Source organism: Salvelinus sp. IW2-2015, linkage group LG18 (assembly GCF_002910315.2).
Source record: "Salvelinus sp. IW2-2015 linkage group LG18, ASM291031v2, whole genome shotgun sequence".
In the NCBI taxonomy this organism is placed as follows: Eukaryota; Metazoa; Chordata; class Actinopteri; order Salmoniformes; family Salmonidae; genus Salvelinus; species Salvelinus sp. IW2-2015.
The window spans coordinates 12,010,002-12,024,728 of record NC_036858.1 but is presented as its reverse complement, the minus strand read 5'-3'; the positions used below and the strand labels follow the sequence as shown (position 1 = coordinate 12,024,728).

The following is a 14,727-nucleotide window of genomic DNA, read 5'->3' as shown; positions in this document are numbered from 1 at the left end:
TTGTCAAATGCATAACAGAGTAAGTATATAACTGTAAAACGGAATAACTGTATAATTGAATGGCTGATTAACTGTATAACTGAATGGAGAACCATAACATAACACTGGTGGACATAGAGGTAGCTTCTGCAAAACACAACAAAGCAAAATATAGATTTAAAAACTTCCTTTAATGCAGAATCCTGTCATCAATATACTTTCAAATTGAAATAAATCACATTTGTTTAACACATATTCATAAAAACTCAATCATGATCACACACTGCATTCATGCTACATACCATATTCAGTTCAATTCATTGCTGTGCCATGTAATCCCTACATAGCAGAAGGTAGATAGGGAAGACACGTAACAATATAAGTTATGGAAGAGGAGGTGGGGGTGGTGGAGGAGGTGGGGGCACCTTAGTGGAGGTACCAGGGAGAGGAGGAGGAGGTGGTGGAGGAGGAGGAGCATTACCCATTGAACCAGGTGGAGGAGGAGGGGGGAAGCTATTTGATGAGCTGGGAGGAGGTGGAGGATGAGGAGGAGCATTACCCATTGAACCAGGTGGAGGTGGAGGTGGAGGAGGGGGGAAGCTATTTGATGAGCTGGGAGGAGGTGGAGGTGGCGGAGGAGGTGGAACATTACCCATTGAACCAGGTGGAGGAGGAGGAGGAGGAGGAGGGAGGAAGCTATTTGATGAGCTGGGAGGARGATGAGGAGGAGTATTACCCATTGAACCATGTGGAGGTGGAGGAGGGAGTAAGCTATTTGATGAGCTGGGGAGAGGTGGAGGTGGCGGAGGAGGTGGAGCATTACCCATTGAACCAGGTGGAGGAGGAGGAGGAGGGGGGAAGCTATTTGATGAGCTGGCAGGAGGTGGAGGAGGGGGTGGCGGAGAGGGAACATTAGGGGATGCATTCGGTGTAGGAGGAGGGAGGTTATTTGATGAGGTCATGGAGGGTGTAGGAGGAGGACCAGTGCCCATGGAGCCAGGTGGTGGAGGAGGAGGTGGGATGTTGGAGTCAAACGTGGATCCAGGAGGGGGTTGTGGGCAGTTTTGGGTGAGGTTTGAGGAGACTGGCAAGGTGGGCACCGATGGTAGGGCCACATTAATGCCAAGATTGGACCTGGGAGGGTAGAATGAGAAGGTTCCATTCAATGAATGTATCACTTTATCTTTGAGACAGTTAAAGCCATGTAATACTAACAGATGGTACTGGTTTTAAGGGCATGATTTCATGATGAGCTTAACTACAGTATGCTAATTGGTCCTATCCCATCACCACCCTAACTAGCGCTGTTCTTACCTATAGAAATCCTTATTGACACTGGCTGAGGAGGGTTCCCCAGGCTGGGTAGCAGGAGCAACGGGACACTCCACAGGGCCACAGCTCCCTGTACTCCGCACGCTCTCTGTGGTCACTGTTCTTTTCCGAGGCTGCAACTCATTGAGCTGGGGAAGACAATAAATTGAGAAAAACACCACAACCATATTACTGCTCTAAAGTCTAGATGGCCCAATAACATTGCTCTGGCGGGATTGAATTACAAAGTAGGTGCTAATAAGTAACTAAGTGCTAGTAATTGTAATTACAATAATGTTGACTGCTATTTACTATCTATGAACAGTCAATAAATATCATATTACAGAAAAACAGAAAAACAATGCTAAGTCTAATGGGATAAACGTATCCATGAGGGAAACATTCTCCCAGCTGTCCTCACGTTAAAGCTGTGGCCCAGTGTGTCCAGTTCGGTGAAGGATATGGGTCTTCTGATGTAGCAACCCTCGGGCTCACGGCCAGCTTTGGGAGGGCTCATTAATTTGGCGCAAGCCAACTTCGTTACTGTGGTGAAAATTCCCATCTCTCTCCGAGACACCTTCTCCTGATGGATAGCTACAGCCTGGGAGATATCACAGGTATTACAACACTGAGTTTAGGTCCCAAATGGCACCCTGTTACCTATATAGTGAGGTAGTGCACTATATATGGAATAGGGTGCCATGTGACGCAATACTGTACTGTACTTCATCTATTGAGCAAAAGCCCCATACTGTAGTGTAGCCTCATGAGCTAACTGACCCATAAAGCGGCAGTGTTTCTCACCAGAGAGAGGAGGTTGAGGGAGTTCTCCATGTCTTTCAGCTGCATGGCCTGGGTGTCCAGCAGTCTCAGGACAGAAGTGGCTAGGCTGTTGATCTGGTAGGCCACACTGGCCAAAGCCTGAGTGGTCAAAGCCTTGGTCTCCTCCAAACCCCTCCATGTGTCCTCATCCTTAATCATGTTTCAAGCATTATTTTCTTGGCAAAGGTATGGTATATCAAAACTTACAGTGTTCCTATACTTTTCGACACAATCAGAATACTATGATAAACAGAAAAGTGCATAACTTGCCCTTTCATATGCCTCAATGTTCTCTCAAAATGGGTAGGCCTAAGGCTTTAAATTAAAATGTTTTATAACTACGTTATAAAGAAGGCATCGTACCGTTTTTGTTTCAAAGACAGAAAGATCACAGCAAGCAAGTAAAAGTAATTCACAATTTCCCMAAAATATATTTAATAAACAAATAAATGGACTAAGCCTATTAGAATAATTCAGTTAGTTAATTCTGTTATCATTGTCAAAAAATACTCACCTGTAGGCCTAAATAATTGTTTTCACAGTAATCGGCCACTTTGTGAAGGTTGTTATAGTTGTCAATAAGCGCTTTTCTCGACGCGGGAGCATCTTTTAATATTTGCGTAGCAAGTTCTGAACAATTCTTTTGCTCCGTCATTTTAGACTTAGTTCGGTCCGGAAAGAATGTGCAATAATTAACTACAAAGTAAAGGTGTGTCAAACTCTGTGGGTGTGTTCTTATATCAATAGTCGAGGACGACGAACGAAAGCGTCCCGCCAGCGAGCTAGACKAAAAGGGTGCATTCATTACTCCGATTCCGTTGAAAAAAGTTTCTAACGGAAACCGTTTAATCCAAACGGAAAACGTTTTGCTACGAAAACGATCGTTTCTATTAGACAAATACAGTTAGGTCCCTCACTGGTTCGTTCAGTTTGCTCTGTTTGGTTAACTTTGGTTCCTAGAGTAAACTCTAAACGGTTTCTGTTGCAAAACGTTTTGCAATAGACCACACGTTTTGCAACGGAATCCGACTATGAATACACTCCAGGTGAAGTGACAGGCGAGGCATGCTKCTGCAAGGAGTTGCTGCTGAATGCGGAACAACCGCAAGGTATGAGTTTTGACTCCAACTAGGCTACGGTGTTAATATTACAGGCTAAACGTAAAAACCAGCCATACGATTTAGCACGGTTGATAATCATATAATAAGGTAGCCTAAAGCTAGGCTACTTGAATAATCACGATTTTATACATTGAAATTATTTAATTTATAGGCCTACGTTTTAATTGTCAGCACCCAAATATCGATTTCGTTTATTTAAATAACAACATTGCTTAGGCTCGCCTTTTTGGTTATTTTTCTAACATAGTCTTTATTTCAAAGACCCCAATGAAAGGAAAAGTGCAAGGTCCATAAATACATTAACAGGATAAAGCTTCTCTACTGAACCTCCACTAGAGGTCAGTCTCATAATGCATTTTCTACAATGGCCTCAGCAGTTCAAATACGTCCCTTCTCATTAGCTACCTACCTACCTACCTACCTGCCTGCCTATCTGTCTGGGCTATGTGGCTACCTCTATCTATATATCCATCGAAATCAATACCCTACTCTATCTCCATAATGGCATAAAATTATGATAATATGTCAAATATGTTTTTTTATAAAAAACATCCATCCAAATCATGCATCCATCCGTATATTTGCTGCATTGTAAGTTACTTTACTTCTTGCCATGATCCATTGATAGGCTCCTAACAAAAGAGCCTGCCGCGAAGATTGTAAAGACTATACAGCCTTTGATCCACATTGAATGAAGTCAATTAATAAGTGAAGTGCTGCCATGTATCAATGTCTAGGGGCAGACTGGCCATCTGGCATTTTGGGTATATGCCAGATGAGCAGGCCCATTTTAAGCCCAGTCCGCCCCTGTACAATGTCACTGATAATGTTCTGACGCTGCTATGATTGCTTGTCGGTGCGTCAGGTATCTTGTCCACACCACATTGTTTATGGCTCATATAGAGGGCTGAYCATATTATTGCCAAACCGGCGGTCACGAGTCATGAAGGCAGTCAAATTCCATGTGACCGTTTAGTTATGGTGATGCTGCTGATGGTCATTAGTAGCCTACCAAAATTGCTAACTGCCTGGTATTCAGCACTATTGTCCCTCTAATCACTCTGACATCAATGCAAATGTGATCGAAACTCTAATCAAACACTTAATGAGAGCCCATGAGCTCATGTTGCGCAACATTTCTGTAGGCTATACAACTGAGCGAGAAAACAGAATGATGGCCTCTATTAAAAATAGGAGGAGCCCATCAGCTTTCTATAGGCTAGGCCTACTATATTTATTTATCAACTTTCCTAATATTAAGCACATTGCTTATCTTTACCACAGGAGTATAGCCTATCTGGCTGGCATGAAAATGAACCAAGGGAAAAGCGGTCCTCCATTCGCTATCGAGATAGGTGCATGATAATGGTCCATTGTCAATCAAAACAAATTTCACACATATATTATTTAGTATATGTAAAGACAAGATTAAATCAAGAATTAGTCTGATGGGTGACAATATTAGCCTATCACTTGTGAATTATATATTACAACTTGTGAATGATGCCCAGCGTAAGGCAAGAGACAATGTTTTTTTTTGTTGGCAACTCGAATCATAGTCGCACACCTATAGGCTAGCCTATAGGCTAGCCCATAGGCCTATATGTTTTGATAAGGTTTGTATCTAACTAAAGTTACTAAAAATAATTTCTTAAAATTAAGCACTTTACTCCGCTTTACAAGGGAGGTAGAACCTGACATACATAAGCAGAGTTTCAAATTTGGGGAAGATAATTTTCACCATAAAAATGCACCTTTATAATAAAAGCATTACATGCATAATCACATTTGAGGTCAATTTTGATAATGGTGTTTTCCCGCTAATGGAACATTTGTGCTTATAGCCTACGCCGTGTGCGCATTGCTGCGCTTATAACGTGAAGAAATAGCCTAATAGTTTATCAACATTTTAAGCTAAACGTTCTGATCTGTTGTGCCAGCCACATTGCGTAAAAACGTTTTTGGGAGCCTCTCGAGTGGCGCAGTGGTCTAAGGCACTGCATCACAGTGCTAGCTGTGCCACTAGAGGTCCTGGTTCGAGTCCAGGCTCTGTCGCAGCTGGCCGTGACCGGGAGACCCATGGGGCGGCGCACAATTGGCCCAGTGTCGTCCGGGTTAGGGGAGGGTTTGGCCGGCAGGGATGTCCTTGTCCCATCGCTCTAGCGACTCCTGTGGCGGGCCCGGGCGCAGTGCACGCTGACACGGTAGCCAGGTGTACAGCATTTCCTCTGACACATTGGTGTGGCTGGCTTCTGGGTTAAGCGGGCATTGTGTCAAGAAGCAGTGTGGCTTGGTTGGGTTGTGTTTCGGAGGACGCACGGCTCTTGAGCTTCGCCTCTCCTGAGTCTGGAGTTGCAGCGATGAGAGAAGACTAACTACCAATTGGACACCATGAAATTGGGGAGAAAAAAGGGTTAATTTTTATTTATTTTTTAATCCATGTTTTTTTTATGCTGGTGGTTGTATTAATTTGGGATCTATCGCATCCCACAACTGTCCCAGACTATGTTAGGAATATTTATTTCTCGCACAGAATAGGTCAACTTTTGTACTATGGGGGATAGTAGATTGACATAGGCTAGTGCTTTTGCTGTTTGTTAGGCATACTTAACTTGTTGGCTGACGAAAAATACATGTGGACAGTTCTTCTAATATCTCCAATATGCACCACGGAATTGAATAAGGACGAGCGCAGTTGCGTCCTCGATTTGTCTGTCTTCACTTGTAGCCTGTTAGAAAGACCCGATCATGTGATGGAGAGCCATGTGACTGAGAGGCGCTCGCCATGTGAGTGAGAGGTGTACTCAGGTAGAAGGGCACAACGCAGCACTCTGCAAAAGGCATTAATTTTTTTAGGGTGCATTGCAGCCACACAAATTCGAGGCAATATCAAGTGCTTGTCAAATTGTGAATGAGAGACTGATGAAATGTGTACAGCCCTCGCAAAAAAGATGTTCCAAAGGTCTGCATCAGTGGTTTGTAGGCTATGTTTGGAAGCGAGGAGATGCTAAATRTGTTTATGTTCATTAACGGTCAAATACCATGAGACCGACAGTTATTTGCTTGACAATAAACCGGCTAACAAAATTTAGTGACCGCCACAGCCCTACTCATATACACTGAGTATACAAAAATGTAACTATTTCCATGCCATAGACTGATCAGGTGAATCCAGGTGAAAGCTAGGATCCCTTATTGATGTCACTTGTTAAATCCATTTCAATCAGTGTAGGTGAAGGGGAGGAGACAGGTTAAAGAATGATTTTTAAGCCTTGAGACATGGATTGTGTATGTGTGCCAGCTTTCGACACCTTGTAGAGTCCATGCCCTGACGAATTGAGGCTGTTCTGAGGGCGAAAGGAGGGGGCGGGTGCAACTTAATATTAGGAAGGTGTTCCTAATGTTTGGTATACTCAGTGTACATCTTTGGCGATGAAATGAACTACAGATTGTTTAGCTCATTGAATGGGGTTTTAGCTGAGAAAAATTGTGAACAATAATAATAATGAAGTCTCCGATCATTGTTCAAAGAGAATTACAATTGATTTGCAGACAAATATTATACGTTTCATATCCTGTAGTTCCACTCTGACAGACTATTGAGAGGTAGATACAAAGAAAAGTGTCAGGGTCCTTTTCCTTGTTCAACATTAAGCAGTAAAACTATACTTTGCTGCATACTGTGCAGTATCTCCCTGAGGATGCATTCATTTGTATAAGAATACTCCCGTTTCTTCCAAATGGAGTGTTTTGTGCAGCACTAGGCGTYCCCCACAGTCTGACATTGACTAATGTCTGTTATTTCATAGCAAGTGTTTGTTCTTMTGCTTCGTTTAATAAGCCTTGCAATGGATACCCACAGAGAGCTTGTTACAATACGATAACACTGACTACATTTAGAATAAATTAAGCAATTATTAATATTGTGAATGATGAATTGTGATGAAATATGAATGCTTAAACACTCATTATAATACCAAGCCCTTGTTGTTATGCCTGGGACAGTCTATAGAGAGACCACACTGATGTACCATGGAGAATGAAGTGAGACCTCAAGGTTGCTCTCTTCAATGTTCCCCTCATTGTGTTCCCATTGACCTCCAGTCATTACATTAGTAGCTCTCTGAGCTTGATGAGTGCAGAGCGGGCCTTTAGGAACCATTAATGCCCTGTTTTATGATTACGCTGAACACTGATTACTTTGCTATGACGAAGCACTTTCTAGCTGCCACGTTAAGAAAGATTGCTTTTAAGATCGCATACAGTAGTTCTGTGTGTTACTAAAGGTTCCACGTGTTATGGTAAGATCATCTCTTGGCTTGTGAATAAGGTGCAGTTTCACATTTGATTTGACAAAAATTGTTAGGCTTATATCGAGGCCAGAGTGAAGTTAAATAGTACCGAGACATTGCTATGTTGAGTAACKCCATAGCCACCACAAGGCAACCAATTCTTTTTCTCCAGAATCTGTTTCACAGCAGTGTCCCATGCATGTGTTTCTTCTACAGCCAAGAGGCTAGGATATAATATTACTCATTGGGTATAGTCATTATMGAACCTATACGCCATGTACATTCCATCTAAATTCAGCCATCCATGGACATTTATTTGGGTTAAACCTTAAATGCAAACAAAGTGCATCACAAAATATCCCCAAGAGATTAAACTTCCTCAACACATTTGATAATTATTTTATGACGAGGGCCAGGGAGCCTGAAACTTCTGTTAAGGAATTGATCACAGTATCCTTACTGAAGTGAGTTGCACTTCTATTTTCTATCATCTACGGTACTACTATACTATAACCATACCAAAAGACACCGATGGTATTTGGATGTTTTCTAAGATGACACTGTCAGAAAAGAATTTCTTTGTGTGATCACAATCCACCGGAACAATGAAGATAGCGAATTGATTGAAAAAAGTGTAGGGGACCATGACATAAACACAGTGACAACATCTCTGTTTACTCCAATCCCTGCTATAGCCTCACTATGGGCAGAGAAACGAGACACAATCCACAACAGAGTCGATGAGTGAACCATGTACACTGGGTTCTCGGACCCCCCCCCCACACACAATCCATATCCAATAACCTTATGCCTCTTTTATTTGTAGTGATTGGACGCCCAGGGCTATCACGGCTTCGCCACGCTTCACAGAGTTCCATTACAGCTTCTCAATTCAATTATAGTCCTGAGTCTGGAGGAAGGATTGACTGGGGTTGCCTTGCATGGACGGTAGTAAACGGACACTATCATTACAGCCAGCTTGCTGTCTGACACTATTGGCCCAGGACAGTTTTTTTGTCCCCAGTAACATTGACCTTAGATCCAATTCTGATGGATTATCCAGAATTAGACGTTCATCCATGTTTTTCAAATGTMAAATTTCTAAATTATTGCAAACATAACATTTTAAAGTGYTTAAGGTTAAGTTTAGGTATGAACTCCCCCATCCCCTACCCCACRTTGAAACCTACTTAAAGATAACGCTCACTGTTGCCCCTAGTGGCCGGTTTCCACATCATCTCGACGATCATCTGACGTCCTCAGACATGGATGGACGCCCAATACTGGCTTGTATCAGGGGTGAACTGGCTGGGATTATCAGCTTCAAATTTACAGTACTGATTTCTCAAGACCTCAAAGCTTCTTTTTCTCCACTCAGTTTAGTAAAAAAGAACTGTTGTTGATCAGCTTGGGGTGTGTACCCTTATAACAACAAACAAATAGCTGTTTTCCCATGTTGAGTTTAAAGGTGCTACACATAGGATTTTAAAAAATTATTTTGGAATTGGAATTTCAGAAAATGTCCAGTAATAGTGGAGTAAGTTTTTACTATCTTTTTTTAAATTTTAACCCCCTTTTTCTCCCCAATTTCATGGTATCCAATTGTTACTAGTTACTATCTTGTCTCATCGCTACAACTCCCGTATGGGCTCGGGAGAGACGAAGGTCAAAAGCCATGGGTCCTCCGAAASACAACCCAACCTAGCTGCACTGCTTCTTAACACAGCGCGCATCCAACCTGGAAGCCAGCCGCAMCAATGTGTTGGAGGAAACACCGTGCACCTGGCGACCTTGGTTAGCGTGCACTGCGCCCGGCTCGCCACAGGAGTCGCGATGAGACAAAGATATCCCTACCGGCCAAACCCTCCCTAACCCAGACGACGCTAGGCCAATTGTGCGTCGCCACACGGACCTCCCGGTCGCGAGCGCCTGCGACAGAGCCTGGGCGCGAACCCAGAGTCTCTGGTGGCACAGCTAGCGCTGCGATGCAGTGCCCTAGACCACTGCGCCACCCGGGAGGCTCTATCTGCAGTAATAGTAAATTAAAGTTTCACAGTATTACTTACCCACCAGTGTTGTGATTGGCTGTGATATTCGCCTATTGATTTCTCCTGATGGAGCGGCATCTGTTGTCAAAGTTGTTCTGACTTTGTGGCTGTGCTGTCATGTGAATATCGCTCTGTCATTATGACTGAAAATAACTTTTGGACAACAGAACAGCGATTACTCACCACGAACTGGCAGAAGCTTTTTTCCCCCTTTAACGAGTCCGACGAGCCCGATGTGAAGGACATACTGCTTTCCCGGGAACAGGCCAAAATCCTTGTCATGAAGAAAAGACGGAGAAAAAGAGGGTGGAGGTTGGGCTGCCTTCTGAGAATTCGTAGGCAATTGAATAAACCCCCACTGCCTTCCGTTCTACTAGCTAACATGCAATCATTGGAAAATAAAATTGACGACCTACGAGGAAGATTAAACTACCAACGGGACATTAAAAACTGTAATATCTTATGCTTCACGGAGTCGTGGCTGAACTACGACATTATCATCATACAGCTGGCTGGTTATACGCTGTATCGGCAGGATAGAACAGCAGCGTCTGGTAAGACATGGGGTGGCGGACTATGTATATTTGTAAACAATAGCTGGTGCACGATTATCTAAGGAAGTCTCAACGTTTTGCTTGCCTGAGGTAGAGTATCTCATGATAAGCTGTAGACCACACTATCTACCTAGAGAGATTTCACCTGTATTTTTCGTAGCTGTCTACATACCACCACAGACCGATGCTGGCACCAAGAACGCACTCAATGAGCTATATTCCACCATAAGCAAACAAGAAAACGCTCATCCAGAGGCGGCGCTCCTAGTGGCCGGGGACTTTAATGCAGGGAAACTTAAATCCGTTTTACCAAATTTCTATCAGCATGTTAAATGTGCAACCAGAGGGGGAAAAAAACTCTAGATCACCTTTACTCCACACACAGAGACGCGTACAAAGCTCTCCCTTACCCAAATCTGACCATAATTCTATCCTCCTGATTCCCGCTTACAAGCWAAAATTAAAGCACCAGTGACTCAGTCAATAAAAAAGTGGTCAGATGAAGCAGAAGCTAAGCTACAGGACTGTTTTGCTWTMAAAGACTGTCACGGCCGTCAAAGGAAGTAGACCAAAGCGCAGCGTGGTTAGCGTACATATTCCTTTTATTAAAAATGACGCCGACAAAAACAATAAACAATACAAAACAACCGTGAAGCTTAAGGGCTATGTGCCACAAACAAAGTTAACTTCCCACACAGAAAGGAGGGAAAAGGGCTACCTAAGTATGGTTCCCAATCAGCGACAACGATAGACAGCTGTCCCTGATTGAGAACCATACCCGGCCAAAACATAGAAATACAAAATCATAGAAATAAAAAAACATAGAATGCCCACCCCAAATCACACCCTGACCAAACCAAATAGAGACATAAAAAGGCTCTCTAAGGWCAGGGCGTGACAAAGACTGGAATATGTTCCAGGATTCTTCCGATGRCATTGAGGAGTACACCACATCAGTCATTGGCTTCATCAATAAGTGCATCGATGACGTTGTCCCCACAGTGACCGTATGTACATACCCCAACCAGAAGCCATGGATTACAGGCAACATCCGCACTGAGCTAAAGGCTAGGGCTGCCGCTTTCAAGGAGCGGGACTCTAACCCGGAATCTTATAAGAAATCTCACTATGCCCTCCGACGAACCATCAAACAGGCAAAGCATCAATACAGGACTAAGATCGAATTGTACTACACCGGCTCCGTCGCTCGTCAAATGTGTCAGGGCTTGCAAACCATTACAGACTACAAAAGGAAAGTAGCACAGCCGAGAGCTGCCCAGTGACACGAGCCTACCAGACGAGCTAAACAACTTCTATGCTCGCTCGAGGCAAATAACACGGAAACATGTATGAGAGCACCAGCTGTTCTGGACGACTGTGTGATCAYGCTCTCCGCAGCCGATGTGAGWAAGACTTTTAACTTCTCTAGGATAGGGGGCAGCATTTTCACGTTTGGATGAAAAGCATACCMAAATTCAACTGCCAGCTACTCATCCCCAGAAGATAAGATATGCATATTAGAATATAGATTTGGATAGAAAACACTCTGAAGTTTCCAAAACTGTTTGAATCATGTCTGTATAACAGAACTTATTTAGCAGGCGAAACCCCAAGGACAAACCATTCAGATTTTTTTATTTTGAGGTCACTCTTTTCAATGAGTTTTCATTGGGAATCCAGAATTTTAATTGACCTTCTTGCAGTTCCTACCGCTTCCACTGGATGTCAACAGTCTTTAGAAATTGGTTGAGGGTTTTTCCTTTGTGTAATGAAGAAAGTAGCCCTGTTCAGAACGAGGGTCGAGTGAAGTGTACTGTTTGTTAGAGGCGCGTAACCAGAAAGCATGCTACAGTTTGTTTTAATCCTGTATTGAACACAGATCATCCCGTCTTCAATTTTATCGATTATTTACGTAAAAAAATACCTAAAGTTGTATTACAAAAGTAGTTTGAAATGTTTTGGCAAAGTTTACAGGTAACCTTTGAGATATTTTGTAGCCACGTTGAGCAAGTCGGAACCGGTGTTTTTCTGGATCAAACGCGCCAAATAAATTGACATTTTGGATATATAACGACGGAATTAATCAAACAAAGGACCATTTGTGATGTTTATGGGACATATTGGAGTGCCAACAACAGAAGCTCGTCAAAGGTAAGGCAATAATTATATTTTTATTTCTGCGTTTTGTGTCGCGCCTGCAGGGTTGAAATATGCTTCTCTTTCTTTGTTTACTCTGTTGCTATCCTCAGATAATAGCATCTTTTGCTTTCGCCGAAAAGCCTATTTGAATTCTGACATGTTGGCTGGATTCACAACCAGTGTAGCTTTAATTTGGTATCTTTCATGTGTGATTTAATGAAAGTTTGATTTTTATAGTAATTTATGCATTTTCTCTGGCTGTATATAGTCTCACTATTGTTATTTTACTGCTGCTCATTAATTGGTATTTTTTAAACTGCGTTGTTGGTTAGGGGCTTGTAAGTAAGCATTTCACTGTAAGGTCTACTACACCTGTTGTATTCGGCGCATGTGACTAATACAATTTTATTTGGTTGCTAAAATTCTACACYGCTCGCTCAATTTCAGTTAATGTGACAAAAAAAGCACTGAAAAGGTGTAGGGAGTCATTGTAACATCTAAAATCGARGTGAAATATCTTTTCACTAACAAAAAGCTGGTGGACCAAAACCGAAAGGCTCAAGCACGAGTCTCCCCATGTTACGGGAAAGGRTGTGCAGGGGAGGGGGAGATTTGTTTTGAACGCAGCCTATAATGCTGTTGCAATTCACCTAGCACTAGGCTGSATTAAAAACAAATCTCCCTGTGAAACAAAATCTTTCCACTATTACAGCAGATAYATTTCTGAAATTACAATGCAAAAATCTAAAATATATCCTGTGTGTAGCACCTTTAAATTTGACAAGTGAAACAATATTTTCACATGTATTACATTTATTGCCTTTTCACATGTAAGGAGAATAACATGTTTTCGCCTCACATGTGAATTGCAGTTTCACGTGTATAAATCAGATATGCAGTTTTACATGTGAAAAACATTCACATGAAAATCTCACTTTCACATGTGGAATAATTGTTATTCTCCTCACATGTGAAAAGATGGTGTTTACATGTTGCAGTAGCAATGTTTTCACCAGCGGAATTAGGGTGACCACATCTAAAAAGCCCAATGATTTCGTGGGACATTCGCAGAACAGTGGACAGAATCATTTTTGGGCGGCGGCAGGCTAATGGATCACGTTCAAATGGCGACATAGTTATTCTGCTGAAACAAGTCGCTGCCTGTTAAAGGGGCAATCCTTAGTTGCTACATCAATTTTTTAACTTATAAATGAATGTACCCATTGATTCTTGAAGAATATAACGTAAATGCCTCATGAGCTTAGTTCAACTGTCGTACCCCATCAGAACCACAAATATAAGCTTGGTTTACTCCAATGTTGGTAAACAAAGTAAATGTAAACAAACACTGTATAGTCTCAAAACATGGTAACAACTATAATTTTGATATCATGGCTAGTCAGTTCTTGCATCCATAGTGAAGTCTATGGATTTGAGAGTGGATGCATTTCTCCAGTCCTATCCCTAAGCTTTTTACTGAAACTGTGGCCCGGAGGTCACTTTGTTAATGTTTCAATTAAGGATTGCTGCTTTAACACATATGGTGCCATAATCTAGTGAGTGAGTTACTTTTGTGCCATTAATATCAAACAAAACTTCTGAAGTCGAGAACACAATTCTTAGTATTGTAAACAAAAAGAATGATGTTGAAAGCAAAACATAAACYCAAAAGTATTGATAGAAAAACAAAATAATTGCAAGGAAATCATTTCAAAATGCGCAGAAGAAATTAATTGCAAATGGATGCAAAAAAATTGTTTTCAGTGAAAAATGTTTTATGATGATGCGATTAAATAAAAGGCCTCTTTCCTGCAATTTTCCCTATCTTTGGTTATGGTACTCTCATCATGTGGGCTATACGTGCAGATAGCGCTGTTGGCTAGAGCGCACGTGCCAGTACAAGAGAGGCACACTCGCTATATAATGCACATTGTTTTGTGTGAAAACCATCAGTAGAGTTGAAAATGCAATGGAAACCCATTTAACTTGTATTTTTTTTCAGGTACATGGGAATTTAACCGCAAAAGGTATTTTTATGTGCACTACGTCATCACGCACAACCTTTGCTGGCAAGCAAAGTTAGCTAACTAGCTAGCTACCAAAGGTTAGTTGGCTAACGTTAGCTACCCAACGTTGGTGGACGAATATATAGTTTGGTAGCTAGCTACCTAATGTTAGCTAGCTAAAGTTAGCTAACTGTAAGAAATTGTATTAGATACTGGTAACTTGTTTTACAACTTCTCAACACAAGCTATACTTGGCACAACATGCACCCATCCCCCACTATACCCCCACACTTTGTACCCTTATAAATAACCACAGACCCACACACACTCCCCTCCCCCATGAATAGGCCCCTGTTAAAACAGGCGCACATGCATTCTGCTCAAGGATGGGACTTTAAGACAAAGAACTGTGTGAAGAGCCAATGGAACGTCGACATCAGGCCCGGACAGGACTA

The 14,727-nt window shown here is 42.1% G+C and overlaps 1 protein-coding gene across 1 annotated transcript in view; it reads right to left on the bottom strand.

Annotated features, from left to right (window-relative positions):
* Positions 1-151: 151 nt before the first annotated feature.
* LOC111978278 (uncharacterized) overlaps positions 152-14,727 on the bottom strand; it is a 30,820-nt gene continuing 16,244 nt past the window's right edge. Inside the window, exons 2-6 of the mRNA XM_070448293.1 lie at positions 9,757-9,847; positions 2,095-2,262; positions 1,712-1,891; positions 1,294-1,439; positions 152-1,113 (exon numbers count right to left, since the gene is read on the bottom strand). Of these exons, the coding sequence (XP_070304394.1) occupies positions 363-1,113; positions 1,294-1,439; positions 1,712-1,891; positions 2,095-2,262; positions 9,757-9,847 (1,336 nt within the window). The 3' untranslated portion in view covers positions 152-362. The remainder of the gene's footprint in view (positions 1,114-1,293; positions 1,440-1,711; positions 1,892-2,094; positions 2,263-9,756; positions 9,848-14,727) is intronic.